The 25,271-nt window shown below is 48.1% G+C and overlaps 1 protein-coding gene across 1 annotated transcript in view; it reads right to left on the bottom strand.

The window, feature by feature from the left end:
- Nucleotides 1–7,916: 7,916 nt before the first annotated feature.
- The window catches only part of LOC124042989 (cholecystokinin receptor-like), a 47,116-nt gene continuing 29,761 nt past the window's right edge, over nt 7,917–25,271 (bottom strand). Inside the window, exons 2-5 of the mRNA XM_046361156.1 lie at nt 12,954–13,202; nt 11,722–11,986; nt 9,180–9,307; nt 7,917–8,479 (exon numbers count right to left, since the gene is read on the bottom strand). Of these exons, the coding sequence (XP_046217112.1) occupies nt 7,935–8,479; nt 9,180–9,307; nt 11,722–11,986; nt 12,954–13,202 (1,187 nt within the window). The 3' untranslated portion in view covers nt 7,917–7,934. The remainder of the gene's footprint in view (nt 8,480–9,179; nt 9,308–11,721; nt 11,987–12,953; nt 13,203–25,271) is intronic.

Genomic DNA, 25,271 nt, shown 5'->3' with positions numbered 1-25,271 from the left:
ACAGTAGCTGCAACAACAACCATAATAGCTCTAAATTAGTGACAGAGAGAGAGAGAGAGAGAGAGAGAGAGAGAGAGAGAGAGAGAGAGAGAGAGAGAGAGAGAGAGAGAGAGAGAGAGCAGGTTGGGCCTCTTCTAACAGAGAGCTGGGTAGCCTAAGCCTGAACAGAAAATGACACACTCTGAAGCGCATGTAAACATACAGGGCTCTTCACCGCAACACAAACACACTCACTGCAGCAGAGCAGTGAAGAAACACACTCATTGCAGCTGAGAAACACACTCACTGCCCCAGAGAACATGATATGTCTGGTCAGGACAGTCACAGGTTCTCACTGGTATGATACACACAGACAGAGTGGGATACTTACACACACATAAACAGACAACTACACACACACACACACACACACACACACACACACACACACACACACACACACACACACACACACACACACACACACACACACACACACACACACACACACACACACACACACAAAAAGCCCACAAACATTCTAGGGTAGAGTTCCCTTATGCTTCCATCGCCCCCTCGCAACTCAACTCCCATCGAACGGAATGAGTCAGACACACACAAACACACACACACACACCACACACACACACACATGCTTAAGGCAATGGTGGCCTTGCGACTGGGACCATTCAAGTAGATCTAAATATGCCCTCCTCCTCTTCCTCCTCCTTCTCCTCTTCTCTTCCCCCAACACGTCATCCTCTTCCCCCTGCCTGCAGCACAAAGAGTCCACACAGACTCTTAGAAATACCCACAATGCTACACTCTACCCTACATCACATAGACTTTAGACAGACAGTTCCCAAATGGAATATCCCCAAAGTTTGAATGAATGCAAATCTAAAAACCAAATATAAAACTGTCTCTTAAACAGTATCTTGACTAACCTTATAATGTAACTATTGCACACAAGGACATCTAGAGTGCCAAATATGAAGATATGAAGTATGGCGATGGAAAGCCTTTCACAAGAAGACGCATGCACATACACATACATTCACACACACAGTCTTGTCATACACACACACACACACACACACACACACACACACACACACACACACACACACACACACACACACACACACACACACACACACACACACACACACACACACACACACACACACACACACACACACACACACACACAGTCTTGTCACACACACACAGTCTTGTCACACACACACACACACAGTCTTGTCACACACACACACACTCTGCAGGAGCTAGGGTTCTTGTTGGTCTGTATGCTGGAGTGAAGGGAATGCAGTGCACTGTTGATACCCAGCCGGAGGGCATATCTGCCAGTGTGTTCTGACTGGTATTTACCATGAGGAGAGCCCTCTAATCCCTAATCTGCCCATGGGAAACATGAACAGTAATTCAATAATATCCAAGAACAGCCAGCTTAACCCTCACACATAGCCTGCAATTCATCTGCATGATATTGACTGGAATGACTATTTCACTCCGTGTGTTTCTCTGTCAAACTGTATGACAACAAAATGACTAAAACTAGAAATATTATCCTCTGGCCTTTTACCATTGAAAATGAACATACACCATAGTTTTAATCAAAAAGTGTTCAGCTAATAGATCTCCAAAGCATTGAATTCTGAACTTGACAATACTAGTTCTGTGCCAGCCTATGTTGATTGTGAGGGACAACGAATCACCCTGTACAAAGTAAATGAATCAGACAGAGAGAGAGAGAGAGAGAGAGAGAGAGAGAGAGAGAGAGAGAGAGAGAGAGAGAGAGAGAGAGAGAGAGAGAGAGAGACCGCGCTCATTTACCTCTGTTTCAGGGTGTTCAACAGAATGATACAACCACTGGGATAGAGAGTAAGTCTGTGTTATTTATCTTTGTACTAATCAAACCAAAGTGGAAATAGCTAGAGAGGTCATTTGAGCAGTACAGTGTGTTATGATTTGGTTGACATTTAGGAGTCCCCTTCCATTGGCTGAAGTCCCCTTCCATCTGATGAATGGGAATGCTGCTCATTTGGATGTGACAGACAGATAGGGATGATTGAGGTCCTCTCTCTCGCCCACACCATGCTGCCCTGGCTCTGCTTAAAGTACATCCTCTCTCTCTCCCACACCATGCTGCCCTGGCTCTGCTTAAAGTACATCCTCTCTCTCTCCCACACCATGCTGCCCTGGCTCTGCTTAAAGTACATCCTCTCTCTCTCCCATGCTGCCCTGGCACCATGTACATCCTCTCTCTCTCCCACACCATGCTGCCCTGGCTCTGCTTAAAGTACATCTCTCTCTCTCCCCACAGCATGCTCTGCCCTGGCTCTGCTTAAAGTACATCCTCTCTCTCGCCCACACCATGCTGCCCTGGCTCTGCCCTGGCTCTGCTTAAAGTACATCCTCTCTCTCGCCCACACCATGCTGCCCTGGCTCTGCCCTGGCTCTGCTTAAAGTACATCCTCTCTCTAGCCCACACCATGCTGCCCTGGCTCTGCCCTGACATCTGCTTAAAGTACATCCTCTCTCTCGCCCACACCATGCTGCCCTGGCTCTGCCCTGACATCTGCTTAAAGTACATCCTCTCTCTCTCCCACACCATGCTGCCCTGGCTCTGCTTAAAGTACATCCTCTCTCTCTCCCACACCATGCTGCCCTGGCTCTGCTTAAAGTACATCCTCTCTCTCTCCCACAACATGCTGCCCTGGCTCTGCTCTGACATCTGGGTGACATCTGCTTAAAGTACATCTCTCTCTCCCACACCATGCTGCCCTGGCTCTGCTTAAAGTACATCCTCTCTCTCTCCCACACCATGCTGCCCTGGCTCTGCTTAAAGTACATCCTCTCTCTCTCCCACACCATGCTGCCCTGGCTCTGCTTAAAGTACATCCTCTCTCTCTCCCACACCATGCTGCCCTGGCTCTGCTCTGACATCTGGGTGACATCTGCTTAAAGTACATCCTCTCTCTCCCACACCATGCTGCCCTGGCTCTGCTCTGACATCTGGGTGACATCTGCTTAAAGTACATCCTCTCTCTCGCCCACACCATGCTGCTCTGGCTCTGCTCTGACATCTGGGTGACATCTGCTTAAAGTACATCCTCTCTCTCGCCCACACCATGCTGCCCTGGCTCTGCTCTGACATCTGCTTAAAGTACATCCTCTCTCTCGCCCACACCATGCTGCCCTGGCTCTGCTCTGACATCTGGGTGACATCTGCTTAAAGTACATCCTCTCTCTCGCCCACACCATGCTGCCCTGGCTCTGACATCTGACTGCCCTGGCTCTGCTCTGACATCTGCTTAAAGTACATCCTCTCTCTCGCCCACACCATGCTGCCCTGGCTCTGCTCTGACATCTGGGTGACATCTGCTTAAAGTACATCCTCTCTCTCGCCCACACCATGCTGCCCTGGCTCTGCTCTGACATCTGCTTAAAGTACATCCTCTCTCTCGCCCACACCATGCTGCCCTGGCTCTGCTCTGACATCTGCTTAAAGTACATCCTCTCTCTCGCCCACACCATGCTGCCCTGGCTCTGCTCTGACATCTGCTTAAAGTACATCCTCTCTCTCGCCCACACCATGCTGCCCTGGCTCTGCTCTGACATCTGCTTAAAGTACATCCCTCTCTCGCCCACACCATGCTGCCCTGGCTCTGCTCTGACATCTGGGTAACATCCTCTCTCGATGCTGCCCTGGCTCTGCTCTGACATCTACATCTGCTTAAAGTATTACTCTCTCTCGCCCACACCATGCTGCCCTGGCTCTGCTGACATCTGCTCTGCTCTCTCGCCCACACCAGTCTGTCCATCTGGGTGACACACTCCAGCCTGAAATGCTGCCCTGGCCTGCTCCCATCTCACTGCTCTGCTCTCTCCAGTCTGTCCCTGGAGCTCACTGCTCACTCTCCAGTCTGTCCCTGGAAAACCCTCCCAGCTCACTGCTCTGCTCTCTCAGTCTGTCCCTGGATACACAGCCCAGCCTGAAAACCCTCCCAGCTCACTGCTCTGCTCTCTCAGTCTGTCCCTGGATACACCCTCCCAGCTCACTGCTCTGCTCTCTCAGTCTGTCCCTGGACACACCCTCCCAGCTCACTGCTCTGCTCTCTCAGTCTGTCCCTGGACACACCCTCCCAGCTCACTGCTCTGCTCTCTCAGTCTGTCCCTGGACACACCCTCCCAGCTCACTGCTCTGCTCTCTCAGTCTGTCCCTGGATACACCCTCCCAGCTCACTGCTCTGCTCTCTCAGTCTGTCCCTGGATACACCCTCCCAGCTCACTGCTCTGCTCTCTCAGTCTGTCCCTGGACACACCCTCCCAGCTCACTGCTCTGCTCTCTCAGTCTGTCCCTGGACACACCCTCCCAGGCTCACTGCTCTGCTCTCTCAGTCTGTCCCTGGACACACCCACCCAGCTCACTGCTCTGCTCTCTCAGTCTGTCCCTGGACACACCCTCCCAGCTCACTGCTCTGCTCTCTCAGTCTGTCCCTGGACACACCCTCCCAGCTCACTGCTCTGCTCTCTCAGTCTGTCCCTGGACACACCCTCCCAGCTCACTGCTCTGCTCTCTCAGTCTGTCCCTGGACACACCCTCCCAGCTCACTGCTCTGCTCTCTCAGTCTGTCCCTGGACCCTCCAGGCTGAAGCCTTCCCTCTGGCTCTGACGTCTCTGCCACAGTTAGCAGACGAAGGGGGACAGAGAGAAATGTTTGAGGCAGAGAAGGTCAGTGGACAGATCTGAGTGCCTCAGGTGCTCTGAGAATGAGTAGTAATCAGTGAACAGTGTACATCTGAGTAAAGCCTGGTGAAGGTTTTGAGTGTGACTCCTCCTCTGCCGCTCTCCCTGGACAGGGAGAACGCAACACCCTCTCTGTCTTTTTGCTGGAAGGATAAGGAGGAATGGGAGCAGCAGATACTCGTTAATCAGCAGAGAGAATGTTTAGAGTGGAAAGGAGAGGAGAGGAGGGGGAAAGAGAAGAGAAGGAAAGGAAAGGTGAATAGAAGACTGAGTAATTGTTTTGCAAGCCAAATAAACCCTGTCCTAAACACTCAGGCAGAGAAACCCTGTCCTAAACACTCAGGCAGAGAAACCCTGTCCTAAACACTCAGGCAGAGAAACCCTGTCCTATACTCTACAGTCAGCCTCAGAGATGGTTGAGGGTCCCATGCCATCGAATCACCATCTCTTGACCCAGTCTCCTATATTAAGGCAAAAGTCTGTGTCGTGACTTTCCCCGAAGGTGGTTCCTCTCCTTGTTCGGGCAGTGCTCGGCGGGCGGTGCGCTCGGCGGGGGGTGCGGGCGGTGCTCAGCGGGCGGTGCGCTAGGCGGGCGGCGGTCTGCGTCGTTCAACAACATACGGCAGAACTGCAATGTCTGGGCACTGCGATAGATCAGGTGATGGTGGCGATGGAAAGGTGCGAGAGAGGTGGCCTTTTTACACCGCCACCAGCCACAATACAACCAGCCCTCTCATTCGTCGCCTGGGTCCAGTGGTATTCGGCTCGCGCTCCCGAGGGAGTACGATGACACGGCTGCCGGGTGCCATCACCGATCCATTTTTCTTTTTCCGTTTGTTTTGTCTTTGGTCCATTCACACCTGGTTTTCATTTGCTTTAATTCCTGTGTGTATATTTAACCGTTTCCCCGCTTAGGTTTGTGTGGGATTATTTTCATGTTGCTTGTGGAGGCTTTCCTCAGTTATTCACGTGTGTTTATTATAGTAAGGAGCGTTTGTTTTTTCTCCATCCGTGTGTAACTGTGAGTTCCCATTGTCTTGGGCGTTTTCTTTTGGTGATTGTACCTGTACTGTTTTTGGACTTGCCTCTATTAAAACAACGCTACATTGACATCTCTGCCCTGCTGCGCTTGACTCCTTATCTACCTTCAGAAGGAAATCGCAACAGCCTGTCTCGGCATGGTCTAGTCCTAAAACTATAGCAACTATGGAGAGTTCAATAAATCACGGCGCTTTTAGATTCCATACATACATTTGGGGGCAGCCACACGGAACAGTCCCTTGTCCGTACTGCTCAAGCAACTGATGGACCTGTGCCCCTCACAAATGACCTTAAAAAGCACACCATACATCTTTCTTGGTGAAATTGACAGCATTGTGTTGTAGTGGGGCTGAGAGAAGTATACCCTCCACTCTCACAGGCTGAGGTCATAACACAATTAGTACAAGCAGAGTGGATGAGGAAGAGACACAGGCCTGCGTCTGAAACACCACCCTGTCCTCTATATAGTGCATTACTTTTGACCAGAGTAGTGCACTATATGGGGATTAGGATGCCAGATCAACCTCATGCATGAAGGACAACGCCAACCTGCCCAACAGAGACGCCAAAAAGAGAGCATCAAATATAATGAATGTGCACCACCCTGCAGCCAGACAGATGACAAGACAGTATAGTGTATAATAACGATGTGTTTGGTAACTCAGAGGGAGCAGTAATTCAGTTCCAAACATCCTCATTTTAATTTCAAACAGCAGCCTCCAAATAATATCATTTTTAAAGAGCTGCATAAGCCCGTGATTTGGGCTATACCTAGATAATACGTGAGCCACTCAGTCGGTTGAGTCCGTCCCCTGCTCAGCTCAGTACCATCACACACCCTGTTAGCAGCGACACAACAAACACATATAGCAACCCTGCAGTGGATACACAGACCAGATGGAGCTTTAGGTGACCATAGAGCACATACTGTTTCAAAAAAGCAAAGATGCACCTCTAAAAGAGAATCAGGCAGTCTACTGTGATAACAACATCTGTCTGGATCCAGATTAACAGCCCAAATATGAAGTAACGGTACCTGTCCAAAGCCCCCGTTCCTTAGTTGTGTTCTCTGCTTCACTAAGGTTGGGTTGGTCGCAGTTAAGTCTGGCCTCCAATCCACACCCAACCCAGTCTGGTTAAGAGCACAATGTAACACACTATTTACAATGACACAGTCCACAGCGCAGAAAACAGATAACGCTTGAAGATAATGAAGAAAGCGCAACATTTTCTAGGCACCACAGAGTTCCTACCTTCAGGACATTGACGACACTAATAACAAGCACATATTCAGCATTTTAACATCCAAAGTAACGTGACAATAAGTAGAAGCTTTGTAAAGGTATTACTGATACTGCGTGTCAAGCTACTGCCCTGCGAAACCCCTAAAGCGTATCATTCAGGTGTACACCCCCCTGCTAACCACAGGAGTTGCTGAGAGGACGGCTCATAGAAACGTCTGGAATGGAGTAAATGGAATGGAAACAACGTGCTTGATGTGTTCGATACCATTTCATTCATTCCATTCCAGCCATTTCTATGAGCCCGTCCTCCCCAATTAAGGTGCCACCAGCCGCCTGTGCTACCAACACACATCCCTTATATCCCACCCACATAATAATTCACCGTCCTATATGAGGGATTCATCAGAAAACATGATTAAAATAACTACATTGGCATACGTATACTAATGAACAAAACATTGTTTTCCCATCACTTGGGACAAATGTTAACGCAAAACTGTGCTACGATAATATTTCCTTATTTTCTTTTGTTTGGCAACTATTAAACGGTGTATCATTTTCCTGTGGGTACGTTAAGAAAGCATTCTCTATGGGTCACGAGTATTTTCCCTTTGTAAGTGTAGACTACAGGTTTGATTTACCCATGCTTAGTTCATCCCTTCAGATAGACATATCTAACTATCTCTCTGACCCCATTGGCTGCCTTGACATTAGTGTTGCAGTAATGGTCGGGCGTTGGTTTCCCTATAGCCCGTGGGTGCATCTCCCCATACCTACCGTCCGCAGGTTAACATTTTCCCTATACGAATGACATAACATATCTCTCTGGTTTCCCCCCATGTCCCCCTCGTCCCCCCATGTCCCCCTCGTCCCCCAGTCAGTCAATGGTTCCTCCCTCAGCACGTCCCCATAGTGCTGACCGTGGTGTAACTAAATTTGGACATGGACACCCCGATAGCCATGGCGTCCTCCTCTCCATCCCGCAGCCCGTGGCGCCTGTGTCGGCAGGGCGGGCGGCAGCAGCAGGCGAAGGTGGCGAGCAGCGCAGTACGGAAGCGTGTGTTCATGAAGCAGTAGGTGATGGGGTTGACACAGGCCGAGGTGTAGGACAGGAGGTGGATGAAGGAGATGGGGGCACCAGAGAGGGCACGGCGGGCAGAGACGGGGTGGAAAGCCTTCCAGGTGTTGGCGCAGTAGAGGGGCAACCAGCACAGGAAGAACAGAGCAACAATCACCACCAGCATCCGGATCACGCGCTTCTTGGCCAAGAGCTTGGCCTCCGAGGTGTTGCTGCGGAGACGCTCCAATTTGGACGTGGTTGCCGTCGATGATGTCACAGTGGACATCTCCATGGAGCGCGGTCGCTTGGCGAGCTGGACGTAGCATCCATCACCGTCGTCGCTGCCGCAAGCCCCGGTGGTGGTCAGGCCGTTCTTTAGACCTGAGGGGGCGGGGCAAAGAAGATGACAGAGGATTTACTTCGCAGGCAAGTAGAGGTCCAAAACTGTGAGGAGGGGTCAGACCAATTAGGTTTTGTAACTAATAATTTCAGACGGTCACAAATATTTATGATCCATTCAACACCCCATATATCTCAATTTAGCCATGAGGAGCCACACAATCCTGGGTCACAGACGTATTTTAGAGGAGGCACATCACCAAAAACCTGAGTCACATTTCTCATCTGAGGGCTAATGTTCCCTCGCTTTCTCTCTTCCTCCATATCACTACCCCTCTGTTTCTCTCTCCCCTCCCATCCCTCCCTCTCTCATATTGGACAGACAGATGGTGAAGGTCTACAGCCATCAGCAGCAGATATACTCCATATATCAGATCCTTCCAGCTACTCACTTTCACACTGACTAAAGGTTACGCTGCTCTAACCTGCAACACAATAACATGATTGAAATGCTAATGAAATGTTCATTCTGTGTGACCACAGAAAAGAGACAGCCCAAATCCTAATAATGTGGTTCACAATTCAAACATCTGGGAAACACTACTGGGCAGTAACTGGATGATAACTATTTATTCTAGTAAGTTCATTCCAATTCAGCATTGTAACATCTTCTTACTAACCTCTCCACTGCAAGATGTAAATAAATGTGTGAATAATTAAATAACAGTAATGTAGGTCTCACCGGGAGATGATGTCTTCTGAACCATCTCAAACTGGATTCCCCGGTACAGCTCTCTGGAGATGAGTCCATAGGCCACAATCATCACCACCCCCGGAACAACAAAGAGCGTAAGCAGCAACATCATGTTCCTGGGACACACACAGGAAGTGGGTTTAACAAATTGACCTTAGACACTAATCCAAGGTATGTTGTGCCTTACCCCTCTTGAGATGGTTAAGGTTAGGATGTTTGGTGACTACTCTGATCCTAGATCTGTGCCCGAGGCCAGCTTCTTCAAGGAGCATAGAGAGAGCATAGGAGAAAAGGGCTCGCTCTCACAGGAGACTTCCAGAAAGAGGTTAGGCAGAGGAAGTCCAATAGGCATTGGGTTAGAAGGCGCAAACCAGAGATGGGGATCTTCAATTCTTCAATATCTTTACTGTGGTCCAACGGCTGGAGATAATAATGGTTGATACCCAGTGTAGAAGACATTCCACCACAATGCTGTTATTCTATTTAGTCGTCGTGGAGGACAAAATATGTGGAACGGGTAATCAAAAAGTGTTAGATATGTTAACAGGGACATTGAACTAGTGGATTATGAATATAAAAGTTGGAATTAAATTAGCTCTCTGGGTAAAGCCACATGAATTATGTCCTTGATAGTCCATTGAAATTGTTTAGAGGCACCATGGCTATTAGAACAATATTCCACAATCATAGGAGACCCTGTAGGAGATTAGAATAGTTACATAGTTACATTAGAATAGTTACATAGTTACATTAGAATAGTTACATAGTTACATTAGAATAGTTACATGTGCATCCATTCTTCCTTGGAACTGTCTCTTTATCTGTTTGGTTCCTACAAGTGTTTTAACTTGCTTTTGTAACTCATTATTGAACCCTTTGGAGAGTGAAATAGAGGGTAAAAAGAGTACGTTTCGTGCATTTAATTTGTGGATGTCTGACTACAGCAGAGTAGGCTGGTGGGAGGAGCTATAGGAGGAGGGGCTCAATGTAATTGCTGGAATAGAATACATTGAATGTTATCAAACATATGGAAACCACATCTTTGAATATGTTCCATAATTTCCATTCCAGTCATTACAATGAGCCCTGTGACATAACAAGCTGGCATTTACAGGTTCGGTTGTTCTATGTCAGGACCTCAGACAGAGGGGATGGGGGATGAGGGATAAGGGGAGAGAGAGAGCGACAAAGAGAGAGAAACAGAGGCGGACAGAAGGAGAGATGAGGACGCAAAGAGGGGGCTATAAAGAGGCGGGAGAAGGAGAGGTGTGTGTGTGTGTGTGTGTGTGTGTGTGTGTGTGTGTGTGTGTGTGTGTGTGTGTGTGTGTGTGTGTGTGTGTGTGTGTGTGTGTGTGTGTGTGTGTGTGTGTGTGTGTGTGTGTGTGTGTGTGTGTGTGTGTGCGTGTGCGTGTGCGTGTGCGTGTGTGTACGTCTCTATCTATGACTTGAGCGGGTATGTGAATATGTGTGGATATGCGAGTGAGTTTTTCTCACAAGAGTAAGCGTCATGGAGGTCCCAACATGAAAGAAAAATGACTGAGCCGCATTACAGCTTCAGCCAGTGTTTTCTACCTGGAAAAGTCTACATCAAACCTAAAGCTTGTTTTAGTGGAAAGTTACACCTTATTTTGCTGTTGCACCCATTTTAGTAATGCGTTTATATTCTAATGAGTATGCAAAAACAACACTGTTGTATCATCACTCTAATGTGATCATTATCACAATTGCAACCAAACCCCCTAAAATGCAGTATTAGGACAACAGCACTAAGCAAAAAGTAAGACGAGAGGAATTAACACCCACCCACCCTTACACACATACACTTCATACACAACCTCACCCCCACACACACACACCCACCCTTACACACACACACTTCATACGCAACCTCACCCCCACACACACACACCCACCCTTACACACACACACTTCATACGCAACCTCACCCCCACACACACCCACCCACCCGTATACACACACACGCTTCATACACAACCTCACCCCCACACACACACACCCACCCTTACACACATGCACTTCATACACAACCTCACCCCCACACACACCCACCCACCCGTATACACACACACACACACACACTTCAACCTCACCCCCACACACCACCTCCCCCCACACACACAGACTCACCAGGCCTGCTCCACCTCCCCCACACACACAGACTCACCAGGCCTGCTCCACCTCCCCCCACACACACAGACTCACCAGGCCTGCTCCACCTCCCCCACACACACAGACTCACCAGCCCTGCTCCACCTCTCCCCCACACACACAGACTCACCAGGCCTGCTCCACCTCCCCCCCACACACACAGACTCACCAGGCCTGCTCCACCTCCCCCCACACACACAGACTCACCAGGCCTGCTCCACCTCCCCTCCACACACACAGACTCACCAGGCCTGCTCCACCTCCCCCCACACACACAGACTCACCAGGCCTGCTCCACCTCCCCCCACACACACAGACTCACCAGGCCTGCTCCACCTCCCCCCCACACACACAGACTCACCAGGCCTGCTCCACCTCCGGATAGGGCCAGACGTGGCGACACATGCGTGCGATGGTGATGTTGTCCTTTAGGGGAACGTGCTTCAGGTGGCTGAACACGGGGTAAGGGGTCATGATCATGAAGGACAGGAGCCAGGTGGCGGCGATCACCCGGTAGGCATGGGAACGGGTCTGCCACGCCCGCGATTTCAGCGGGTTGCAGATGGCGCTGTAGCGCTCGATCGCTATGGCAACCAGGCTGAAGGTGGAGATGCTCACGGATACACCTGTTGGAAAGTCAAGAAATGAGAAACGACACATAAACAACACTTTTAAAAGTTTCAAATATGTACAACTTTTTCCGTTAGTTACGTAAGAGTTCTGCTAAGTTTACATATTGAAAGGTTCCAACTTTTGTAAAATATCAGATGTGACCCTAACTGAAGGTTATGAATCATAGATCAGTACTGAGCACTTTTGAGTGAAGATGTGTTTTTAAGGATGTGTTAGTGAAACATGAGTGGGAGATGTTGGCTAAATACAGATGGTGTTGGAGGAAATCACATCCTGAACCTCCTGATCTGATCCCCCAGACTGGAGAAGGGTAAGGATTCTATGCTCTCCTCCTAATCCATATCCTCCTACTAGCTGGAACATGACATTAGACTGTGTGTGTGTGTGTGTGTGTGTGTGTGTGTGTGTGTGTGTGTGTGTGTGTGTGTGTGTGTGTGTGTGTGTGTGTGTGTGTGTGTGTGTGTGTGTGTGTGTGTGTGTGTGTGTGTGTGTGTGTGTGTGTGTGTGTGTGTGTGTGTGTGTGTGTGTGTGTGTGTGTGTGTGTGTGTGTGTGTGTGTGTGTGTGTGTGTGTGTGTGTGGGAGCCTAGGAGCCTGGGAGCCTGCATGCTTGTGTGTGTTCATCCATGTGCGATATTCTATGTATGTCTGTGTGCAGGTCTGTGAGGTGTCCTGTGCTGCGTTATTCTGTGTATGTCTGTGTGCAGGTCTGTGAGGTGTCCTGTGCTGCGTTATTCTGTGGGGACCATTGGGAGCAGCTAGAGAGCACAGCCAGCAGATTCCCAGATCCTGCCCTTTCCACTCTTGCTCTCTCAATGCATCCTAATGATGATTCTCTGTCTCAGTTCCTTCCATGCCACTAGGTGCCAAGGTTTCCTTTACACTGCCCTACTCTATACATCCCACATGATACCTAGTCAGTCTCCCTCTCTCTCTCCTCTTCTCTCCCCCCCCTGTCTCACCCATGAGGTAGGCCACTATCTTGCACATGGCGGCTCCAAAGATGAAGTCCTCCAGGAGGTTGGGGATGAGGGTGAAGGGCATGCAGAAGATGGCCATCATCAGGTCGCTGACTGCCAGGGACAGCAGGAAGGAGTTGGTGACAGTCCTCATGCGCTTGTTGACTGCCAGGACCACGATAATGAGCAGGTTGCCCAACACACTGAGGAGGAAGATGACCGAATAGAGCAGGATACGCAGAGAGTCCACCTCTAGAGGTAGGAGGAGAGAGACAGAGAATAGAGGGATGGAGTTAACAGAGAGTCCACCTCTAGAGGCAGGAGGAGAGAGACAGAGAATAGAGGGATGGAGTTAACAGAGAGTCCACCTCTAGAGGTAGGAGGAGAGAGACAGAGAATAGAGGGATGGAGTTAACAGAGAGTCCACCTCTAGAGGTAGGAGGAGAGAGACAGAGAATAGAGGGATGGAGTTAACAGAGAGTCCACCTCTAGAGGTAGGAGGAGAGAGACAGAGAATAGAGGGATGGAGTTAACAGAGAGTCCACCTCTAGAGGCAGGAGGAGAGAGACAGAGAATAGAGGGATGGAGTTAACAGAGAGTCCACCTCTAGAGGCAGGAGGAGAGAGACAGAGAATAGAGGGATGGAGTTAACAGAGAGTCCACCTCTAGAGGTAGGAGGAGAGAGACCGAGAATAGAGGGATGGAGTTAACAGAGTCCACCTCTAGAGGTAGGAGAAGAGAGACAGAGAATAGAGGGATGGAGTTAACAGAGAGTCCACCTCTAGAGGTAGGAGGAGAGAGACAGAGAATAGAGGGATGGAGTTAACAGAGAGTCCACCTCTAGAGGTAGGAGGAGAGAGACAGAGAATAGAGGGATGGAGTTCAGAGAGTCCACCTAGGAGGAGAGAGACAGAGAATAGAGGCAGGAGGAGAGAGACAGAGAATAGAGGGATGGAGTTAACAGAGAGTCCACCTCTAGAGGTAGGATGGGAGAGAGACAGAGAATAGAGGGATGGAGTTAACAGAGAGTCCACCTCTAGAGGTAGGAGGAGAGAGACAGAGAATAGAGGGATGGAGTTAACAGAGAGTCCACCTCTAGAGGTAGGATGGAGAGAGAGACAGAGAATAGAGGGATGGAGTTAACAGAGAGTCCACCTCTAGAGGTAGGAGGAGAGAGACAGAGAATAGAGGGATGGAGTTAACAGAGAGTCCACCTCTAGAGGTAGGAGGAGAGAGACAGAGAATAGAGGGATGGAGTTAACAGAGAGTCCACCTCTAGAGGTAGGAGGAGAGAGACAGAGAATAGAGGGATGGAGTTAACAGAGAGTCCACCTCTAGAGGTAGGAGGAGAGAGACAGAGAATAGAGGGATGGAGTTAACAGAGAGTCCACCTCTAGAGGTAGGAGGAGAGAGACAGAGAATAGAGGGATGGAGTTAACAGAGAGTCCACCTCTAGAGGTAGGAGGAGAGAGACAGAGAATAGAGGGATGGAGTTAACAGAGAGTCCACCTCTAGAGGCAGGAGGAGAGAGACAGAGAATAGAGGGATGGAGTTAACAGAGAGTCCACCTCTAGAGGTAGGAGGAGAGAGACAGAGAATAGAGGGATGGAGTTAACAGAGAGTCCACCTCTAGAGGTAGGAGGAGAGAGACCGAGAATAGAGGGATGGAGTTAACAGAAAGGGTGCTGAGAAACAGAGGTGTAGATCACATAACATACTACATTTAGAGCCTGATGGAAGCAGTAAGATCCCACCAGTCACAATCCAACACAGTACGTATGTTGTGTTCCTTAGCTAGGATTGATGGTTATCATGTCATGACCGAAACAGTGTTATTTATAGAAGCCCCAGCCAGGCAGAGGAAGTCTGAGCATATAATTATTGAGGGCAGGAGGCCTGTTAAGAGGCCCTAGTCCAGTTTAACAGATTAATCAGCACTGTTGGCAATGAGGCCCTTTATCTACTTCCCCAGAGTCAGATGAAGTCGTGGATACCATTTGTACAACAACAACAACAAAAAATGGCCCTTTCAGAGGAAGTTGCTAACTAGCGCTAGGGCAATTGCTAACTAGCATTCATGCAATGACTGGAAGATTACAGGTATCTGCTAGCATACTAGCATACTAGCAGATACCTATACACTTCCAGTCATTGCACTAATGCTAGTTAGCAATGGCTCACAAAACTACCCCTAACATCCTTCATACTGGACACAGAGACATACATATGGTATCCAGGAGTTCATCTGACTCTGGGGAAGTAGTTAAAGGGCCTGAAGTATATGTTTAACATACAGCTCAATACCATTACCCTCTTCCACTATGTCTCTATTGATCTCTACCTCTACAGCCTGCTACCAACTGGGCTCTAGGCGTACCAAAGAGAGGGTGGTGGGAAGGGGTGGGTATGTGTCTGTATGTATGTGACTTGGAGAGAGAGAGTGAGAGAGAGACAGAGAGGAAGAGAGAGAGAGAGTTGGACAGAGAGGAAGAGAGAGAGACAGAAAGGAAGAGAGAGAGAGAGTTACAGAGTTACAGAGAGAAAGTTACAGAGAGAGAGAGAGTTCGACAGAGTGAGAGAGTTAGACAGAGAGAGAGAGTTAGACAGAGAGAGGGGGGGGGGGGGGAGTTAGAGAGAGAGAGGCTGAGAGAGAGAGATTGAGATTGCTATTGAGAAAGGCTGCCGTAGACAGACATGGCTCTCAAGAGAAGACAGGCTATGTGCACACTGCCCACAAAATGAGGTGGAAACAGAGATACACTTCCTAACCTCCTGTCCAACGTATGACCATATCAGAGATGGAGAGAGTGAGAGAGTTACAGAGAGACAGAGGAAGATAGAGAGAGAGCTAGAGAGAGAGACTTAGAGAGACAGAGAGGAAGAGAGAGAGACAGAAAGGAAGGAGAGAGAGAGTTAGAGAGACTCCCATATCTACTGGGTGAAATTCCACAAATTCCACAGTGCCATCACAGCAGCAAGATTTGTGACCTGTTGCCACAAGAAAAGGGCAACCAGTGAAGAACAAACACCATTGTAAATACAACCCATATTTTTGCTTATTTATTTTCCCTTGTGTTCTTTAACTATTTGTACATTGTATATATATATATATATATATATATAATATGACATTTGTAATGTCTTTACTGTTTTTAAACTTCTGTATGTGTAATGTTTACTGTTAATTTTTGTTGTTTTTCACTTTATATATTCACTTTGTATGTTGTCTACCTCACTTGCTTTGGCAATGTTAACACGTTTCCCATGCCAATAAAGCCCTTGAATTGAATTGAATTGAGAGAGAGAGTTAGAGAGAGACAGAGAGACACAGGGGAAGAGAGTTAGAGAGAGACAGAGAGATACAGAGGAAGAGAGAGAGAGTTAGGGAGAGACAGAGAGACACAGAGAAAGAGAGAGAGAGTTAGGGAGAGACACAGAGGAATAGAGTTAGAGAGAGACAGAGAGATACAGAGGAAGAGAGTTAGAGAGAGACAGAGAGACACAGAGGAAGAGAGAGAGAGTTAGCGAGAGACAGAGAGACACAGAGGAAGAGAGAGAGAGTTAGAGAGAGACAGAGAGACACAGGGGAAGAGAGTTAGAGAGAGACAGAGAGACACAGAGGAAGAGAGAGAGAGTTAGGGAGAGACAGAGAGACACAGAGAAAGAGAGAGAGAGTTAGAGAGAGACAGAGAGACACAGGGGAAGAGAGTTAGAGAGAGTTAGGGAGAGACACAGAGGAAGAGAGTTAGAGAGTTAGAGAGAGACAGAGATATACAGAGGAAGAGAGAGAGAGTTAGGGAGAGACACAGAGGAAGAGAGTTAGAGAGAGACAGAGAGACAGAGAGAGAGAGAGAGAGAGAGAGAGACACAGAGGAAAGAGAGAGAGTTAGAGAGTTAGAGAGAGACAGAGAGACACAGAGGAAGAGAGAGAGAGTTAGGGAGAGACAGAGAGACACAGAGGAAGAGAGTTAGAGAGAGACAGAGAGACACAGAGGAAGAGAGTTAGAGAGAGGTAGGGAGAGACACAGAGGAAGAGAGTTAGAGAGAGACAGAGAGACACAGAGAAAGAGAGTTAGAGAGAGACAGAGAGACACAGAGTAAGAGAGTTACAGAGATACAGAGAGTTTTAGAGTTTTAAATACTCTTTATTGGGTCTGGGGGCCCACCACACAATAAATACTCATACAAAACCACAGTTACACATCAATTAAAAACACAACTTCAATTCCTCCTCCACAGTAACTAAACACAACAGCCTCTGAATACCCCATATACTCAAACAGATCGATATTGTTGACAAGTTTATAATTGGCAAACTCAACCCTTAGTCTCGCTGCCAACATTCCCTCCAGCATTCCCACCACATCCACAGACCCCTGTCCCCGAATGCTGTTCTTTCGGGTCTTCCATATCGCAAATTTTGCTGCCCCTAACACAAAATTAAGCAACACAACTACACCCTTTTGACTGAACCTGTACTTTGGCCCAAATATATACAGTTGGGAAGAGAAAACCTCTCCCAACGTGGAGAACCAATCAGTGATCAGTTCAATCATCCCAACCAACCTGGGACACAGTAAAAACAGATGTGCCAGAGATTCAGACTCAGCACAGAATGGACACCTCTCCCCAACAGTAGGGTCCAGGTGTACCAGATGCATGTTGGTTGCTATAGGCTCCATGTATTATCCTCCATTGGAGGTCAGCTGTCCTCTTATCAATAGGCAGTTTGTATAATGATCGCCAACAGCCTTTTGGAGAGGCACCTGGACCAAGCACATCCGCCCACCTCGTCGATTTTACCCCTTCCAGGGAAGAGGCATGGGACACCTTTACACATATTCTGTACATGGCCTTCTTTCCCACCTCCTTGAACTCCCCCAGCTCCGGGGTATCGAAAGGAAAGCAGCATCCCCACATCCTCTTCAAATGCCCCCATCACAGCACTAACAATCAGTGAAGGGAACACATAATCCAGACCATCCTTCCACCGATCAGAATTGGAAGTGTCAGTCACCCTCTAAAACCATACACCCCTCTTGGTCACACTGTCTTAAGGTTTCCTTTATTTGATCAAATACAGCAATATGCTCTGTACCCTCATTAGGAGCATAAACATAAAAAATAAAATTTAAAAAACCATAACATCCACCTTGACCAATAAAACCCGACCCTTGACAATCTCTGTTGTAGATACCACAGTCACCCCTAAGCCTGAGGAAAACAGGATTGCCACCCCAGCACTGAAATTAGTACCATGACTGAGTACATGCTGCCCCTCCCACCACATACCCCAGTCAACCTCATTTTCCTCATCGCTATGTGTCTCCTGTAGGAAAACTACATTAAGCCTTTTCTGTTTTATTACTTCTAATACTCAAGCCCTCTTATTCATGTCCCTTCCCCATTAATATTAAGAGCAACCCTTCTTCTCAGCTAGCTACATAGCCGTCTTTGTATCAAAGATAATTGCGTAATTATCGTATTTCGCCGTCCTAACGTAGTCTTCACTAGCCAGCTAGCTAACGTCCACTGATTAGCTGCACTGGGAAAACTATTACACTCAACTGAACGACTTGATCAGTGTAGTGTTAGCTAGCCACATAGCTGTCTTTGCTGTCTTCGTATCTTCGTTCCAAGATAATTGTGTTGTTTAGGTTTAGAGTGTGTAGTCTTAGAGTGATTATCTTAATTTACCGAGGTTAGCTAGCCAGCTATTTGTCGTCCTTAACGTAGGAGACTCTGCTAGCTAGCCAACAGCTAGCCAATGCTACCCAACGTCTTCTGAATAGAACTCAACAACCCGGTCGCATTCACAGGTAGTATCACATTTTCATTTCATTTCATTACAGTACAACGGTTTGATTTGTTTGATCGTAGCTAGCTACATAGCTAGCTACATAGCCGTCTTTGTATCAAAGATAATTGTGTAGTCTAGAGCGATTTTCTAGGTTAGCTAGCCAGCTATTGTCGTTCTTTTAACGCAACGTAACGTAAACAACACTACTAGCTAGCCAGCTAGCCCCCGAATAGCAGCACTGTAGAAACTATTACACTCAACGGAACGACTTGATTAGTGTAGTGTCAACAACGCACCCACTGCCAGCTAGCCTACTTCAGCAGTACTGTATCATTTTAATCATTTTAGTCAATAAGATTCTTGCTACGCAGCTTAACTTTCTGAACATTCGAGACGTGTAGTCCACTTGTCATTCCAATCTCCTTTGCATTAGCGTAGCCTCTTCTGTAGCCTGTTAACTATGTGTCTGTTTATCCCTGTTCTCTCCTCTCTGCACAGACCATACAAACGCTCCACACCGCGTGGCCGCGGCCACCCTAATCTGGTGGTCCCAGCGCGCACGACCCACGTGGAGTTCCAGGTCTCCGGTAGCCTCTGGAATTGCCGATCTGCGGTCAACAAGGCAGAGTTCATCTCAGCCTATGCCTCCCTCCAGTCCCTCGACTTCTTGGCACTAACGGAAACATGGATCACCACAGACAACACTGCTACTCCTACTGCTCTCTCTTCGTCCGCCCACGTGTTCTCGCACACCCGAGAGCTTCTGGTCAGCGGGGTGGTGGCACCGGGATCCTCATCTCTCCCAAGTGGTCATTCTCTCTTTCTCCCCTTACCCATCTGTCTATCGCCTCCTTTGAATTCCATGCTGTCACAGTTACCAGCCCTTTCAAGCTTAACATCCTTATCATTTATCGCCCTCCAGGTTCCCTCGGAGAGTTCATCAATGAGCTTGATGCCTTGATAAGCTCCTTTCCTGAGGACGGCTCACCTCTCACAGTTCTGGGCAACTTTAACCTCCCCACGTCTACCTTTGACTCATTCCTCTCTGCCTCCTTCTTTCCACTCCTCTCCTCTTTTGACCTCACCCTCTCACCTTCCCCCCTACTCACAAGGCAGGCAATACGCTCGACCTCATCTTTACTAGATGCTGTTCTTCCACTAACCTCATTGCAACTCCCCTCCAAGTCTCCGACCACTACCTTGTATCCTTTTCCCTCTCGCTCTCATCCAACACCTCCCACACTGCCCCTACTCGGATGGTATCGCGCCGTCCCAACCTTCGCTCTCTCTCCCCCGCTACTCTCTCCTCTTCCATCCTATCATCTCTTCCCTCCGCTCAAACCTTCTCCAACCTATCTCCTGATTCTGCCTCCTCAACCCTCCTCTCCTCCCTCTCTGCATCCTTTGACTCTCTATGTCCCCTATCCTCCAGGCCGGCTCGGTCCTCCCCTCCCGCTCCGTGGCTCGATGACTCATTGCGAGCTCACAGAACAGGGCTCCGGGCAGCCGAGCGGAAATGGAGGAAAACTCGCCTCCCTGCGGACCTGGCATCCTTTCACTCCCTCCTCTCTACATTTTCCTCCTCTGTCTCTGCTGCTAAAGCCACTTTCTACCACGCTAAATTCCAAGCATCTGCCTCTAACCCTAGGAAGCTCTTTGCCACCTTCTCCTCCCTCCTGAATCCTCCTCCCCTCCCCCCTCCTCCCTCTCTGCAGACGACTTCGTCAACCATTTTGAAAAGAATGTCGACGACATCCGATCCTCATTTGCTAAGTCAAATGACACCGCTGGTTCTGCTCACACTGCCCTACCCTGTGCTCTGACCTCTTTCTCCCCTCTCTCTCCAGATGAAATCTCGCGTCTTGTGACGGCCGGCCGCCCAACAACCTGCCCGCTTGACCCTATCCCCTCCCCTCTTCTCCAGACCATTTCCGGAGACCTTCTCCCTTACCTCACCTCGCTCATCAACTCATCACTGACCGCTGGCTACGTCCCTTCCGTCTTCAAGAGAGCGAGAGTTGCACCCCTTCTGAAAAAACCTACACTCGATCCCTCCGATGTCAACAATTACAGACCAGTATCCCTTCTTTCTTTTCTCTCCAAAACTCTTGAACGTGCCGTCCTTGGCCAGCTCTCCCGCTATCTCTCTCTGAATGACCTTCTTGATCCAAATCAGTCAGGTTTCAAGACTAGTCATTCAACTGAGACTGCTCTCCTCTGTATCACGGAGGCGCTCCGCACTGCTAAAGCTAACTCTCTCTCCTCTGCTCTCATCCTTCTAGATCTATCGGCTGCCTTCGATACTGTGAACCATCAGATCCTCCTCTCCACCCTCTCCAAGTTGGGCATCTCCGGCGCGGCCCACGCTTGGATTGCGTCCTACCTGACAGGTCGCTCCTACCAGGTGGCGTGGCGAGATTCTGTCTCCTCACCACGCGCTCTCACCACTGGTGTCCCCCAGGGCTCTGTTCTAGGCCCTCTCCTATTCTCGCTATACACCAAGGCACTTGGCTCTGTCATAACCTCACATGGTCTCTCCTATCATTGCTATGCAGACGACACACAACTAATCTTCTCCTTTCCCCCTTCTGACGACCAGGTGGCGAATCGCATCTCTGCATGTCTGGCAGACATATCAGTGTGGATGACGGATCACCACCTCAAGCTGAACCTCGGCAAGACGGAGCTGCTCTTCCTCCCGGGGAAGGACTGCCCGTTCCATGATCTCGCCATCACGGTTGACAACTCCATTGTGTCCTCCTCCCAGAGCGCTAAGAACCTTGGTGTGATCCTGGACAACACCCTGTCGTTCTCAACCAACATCAAGGCGGTGGCCCGTTCCTGTAGGTTCATGCTCTACAACATCCGCAGAGTACGACCCTGCCTCACACAGCAAGCGGCGCAGGTCCTAATCCAGGCACTTGTCATCTCCCGTCTGGATTACTGCAACTCGCTGTTGGCTGGGCTCCCTGCCTGTGCCATTAAACCCCTTCAACTCATCCAGAACGCCGCAGCCCGTCTGGTGTTCAACCTTCCCAAGTTCTCTCACGTCACCCCGCTCCTCCGTTCTCTCCACTGGCTTCCAGTTGAAGCTCGCATCCGCTACAAGACCATGGTGCTTGCCTACGGAGCTGTGAGGGGAACGGCACCTCAGTACCTCCAGGCTCTGATCAGGCCCTACACCCAAACAAGGGCACTGCGTTCATCCACCTCTGGCCTGCTCGCCTCCCTACCACTGAGGAAGTACAGCTCCCGCTCAGCCCAGTCAAAACTGTTCGCTGCTCTGGCCCCCCAATGGTGGAACAAACTCCCTCACGACGCCAGGACAGCGGAGTCAATCACCACCTTCCGGAGACACCTGAAACCCCACCTCTTTAAGGAATACCTAGGATAGGATAAGTATTCCCTCCCCCCTTTAAGATTTAGATGCACTATTGTAAAGTGACTGTTCCACTGGATGTCATAAGGTGAATGCACCAATTTGTAAGTCGCTCTGGATAAGAGCGTCTGCTAAATGACTTAAATGTAATGTAAATGTAAGAGAACCTACCCTTAGTACTTCCATATAGAAAAGAGAAAAGTAGAGCAGAAGAGTCTGAGGAACTGGCTCTTCAGATACATCCTTACCTTCTACAACAATACTTTTCTGTAGCATAACATTTCCCTCTAATACAAGTTGCAACCCCGTGCCCTCAACACGGATAACTTGTTCCTCAGCAACGGGTGCTTTTGACTGCTCTACCGCTGTCGGCTCACCTCTCCCTACATCAGCGGGTCCCAGGCGTTACGATGACCACCTGTGCCCCTCCCTCTGCCTTCTCCCGGGCAAGCATGTCGCTTATGACCAACATCCCCACACTCAAAACACTGTTGACTACCCGTACTAGCATAAACCATATACATTCTATTGTCATACTTGATTTTAAACGATAACTCTAAAGTTTGCTCCGGTGAGTCCTAAAACATAAACACCTGTCGTCGAAATGACATTACCTGTTTCAAAGCCGGGTGTTTGCAACCCAATGGGACAACCTTAATTGAACTGGCGAACTTCCCAAAGCGCAATAACTCGCGCTCCAATAGCTCATTAGGAATAAACGGTGGTACATTTGAAATCGTTACCCTTGTTGACGGGAAAAAAAGTGGCGTAACTTGAATAAACATTCCTTTAAGAAGTACACCATGCTCAACCATACGATCTACCAGACACTCTTCTTTAAGAAGTACTCCATGCTCAACCATACGATCTACCAGACACTCTTCTTTAAGAGGTACACCATGCTCAACCATACGATCAACCAGACACTCTTCTTTAAGAAGTACGCCATGCTCAACCATACGATCTACAAGACACTTTTCTTTAAGAAGTACTCCATGCCCAACCATACGATCTACAAGACACTCTTCTTTATTAAGTATGCCATGCTCAACCATACGATCAACAATATTCTCTTCTTTAAGAAGTACACCATGCTCAACCATACGATCTACAAGACACTCTTCTTTAAGAAGTACTCCATGCTCAACCATACGATCAACCAGACACTCTTCTTTAAGAAGTACTCCATGCTCAACCATACGATCTACCAGACACTCTTCTTTAAGAAGTACTCCATGCTCAACCATACGATCTACCAGACACTCTTCTTTAAGAGGTACACCATGCTCAACCATACGATCAACCAGACACTCTTCTTTAAGAAGTACGCCATGCTCAACCATACGATCTACAAGACACTTTTCTTTAAGAAGTACTCCATGCCCAACCATACGATCTACAAGACACTCTTCTTTATTAAGTATGCCATGCTCAACCATACGATCAACAATATTCTCTTCTTTAAGAAGTACACCATGCTCAACCATACGATCTACAAGACACTCTTCTTTAAGAAGTACTCCATGCTCAACCATACGATCAACCAGACACTCTTCTTTAAGAAGTACTCCATGCTCAACCATACGATCTACAAGACACTCTTCTTTAAGAAGTACGCCATGCTCAACCATACGATCTACAAGACACTCTTCTTTAAGAAGTACTCCATGCTCAACCATACGATCAACCAGACACTCTTCTTTAAGAAGTACTCCATGCTCAACCATACGATCTACAAGACACTCTTCTTTAAGAAGTACTCCATGCTCAACCATACGATCAACCAGACACTCTTCTTTAAGAAGTACTCCATGCTCAACCATACGATCAACCAGACACTCTTCTTTAAGAAGTACTCCATGCTCAACCATACGATCTACAAGACACTCTTCTTTAAGAAGTACTCCATGCTCAACCATACGATCAACCAGACACTCTTCTTTAAGAAGTACTCCATGCTCAACCATACGATCAACCAGACACTCTTCTTTAAGAAGTACTCCATGCTCAACCATACGATCTACAAGACACTCTTCTTTAAGAAGTACGCCATGCTCAACCATACGATCTACAAGACACTCTTCTTTAAGAAGTACTCCATGCTCAACCATACGATCAACCAGACACTCTTCTTTAAGAAGTACTCCATGCTCAACCATACGATCTACAAGACACTCTTCTTTAAGAAGTACTCCATGCTCAACCATCCGATCAACTAGACACTCTTCTTTAAGAAGTACTCCATGCTCAACCATCCGATCAACTAGACACTCTTCTTTAAGAAGTACTCCATGCTCAACCATCCGATCAACTAGACACTCTTCTTTAAGAAGTACTCCATGCTCAACCATCCGGTCAACCAGACACTCTTCTTTAAGAAGTACTCCATGCTCAACCATCCGATCAACTAGACACTCTTCTTTAAGAAGTACTCCATGCTCAACCATCCGATCAACTAGACACTCTTCTTTAAGAAGTACTCCATGCTCAACCATCCGATCAACCAGACACTCTTCTTTAAGAAGTACTCCATGCTCAACCATACGATCTACAAGACACTCTTCTTTAAGAAGTACTCCATGCTCAACCATACGATCTACAAGACACTCTTCTTTAAGAAGTACTCCATGCTCAACCATACGATCTACAAGACACTCTTCTTTCAGAAGTACTCCATGCTCAACCATACGATCTACAAGACACTCTTCTTTAAGAAGTACTCCATGCTCAACCATACGATCAACAAGACACTCTTCTTTAAGAAGTACTCCATGCTCAACCATACGATCAACTAGACACTCTTCTTTAAGAAGTACTCCATGCTCAACCATCCGATCAACCAGACACTCTTCTTTAAGAAGTACTCCATGCTCAACCATACGATCTACAAGACACTCTTCTTTAAGAAGTACTCCATGCTCAACCATACGATCTACAAGACACTCTTCTTTAAGAAGTACTCCATGCTCAACCATACGATCTACAAGACACTCTTCTTTCAGAAGTACTCCATGCTCAACCATACGATCTACAAGACACTCTTCTTTAAGAAGTACTCCATGCTCAACCATCCGATCAACTAGACACTCTTCTTTAAGAAGTACTCCATGCTCAACCATCCGATCAACCAGACACTCTTCTT

The sequence above is a fragment of the Oncorhynchus gorbuscha genome, linkage group LG09 (genome assembly GCF_021184085.1).
Source record: "Oncorhynchus gorbuscha isolate QuinsamMale2020 ecotype Even-year linkage group LG09, OgorEven_v1.0, whole genome shotgun sequence".
NCBI lineage: Eukaryota > Metazoa > Chordata > Actinopteri > Salmoniformes > Salmonidae > Oncorhynchus > Oncorhynchus gorbuscha.
Note: the sequence above shows the minus strand (reverse complement) of the source record. Positions and strands in the feature narration are given on the sequence as shown.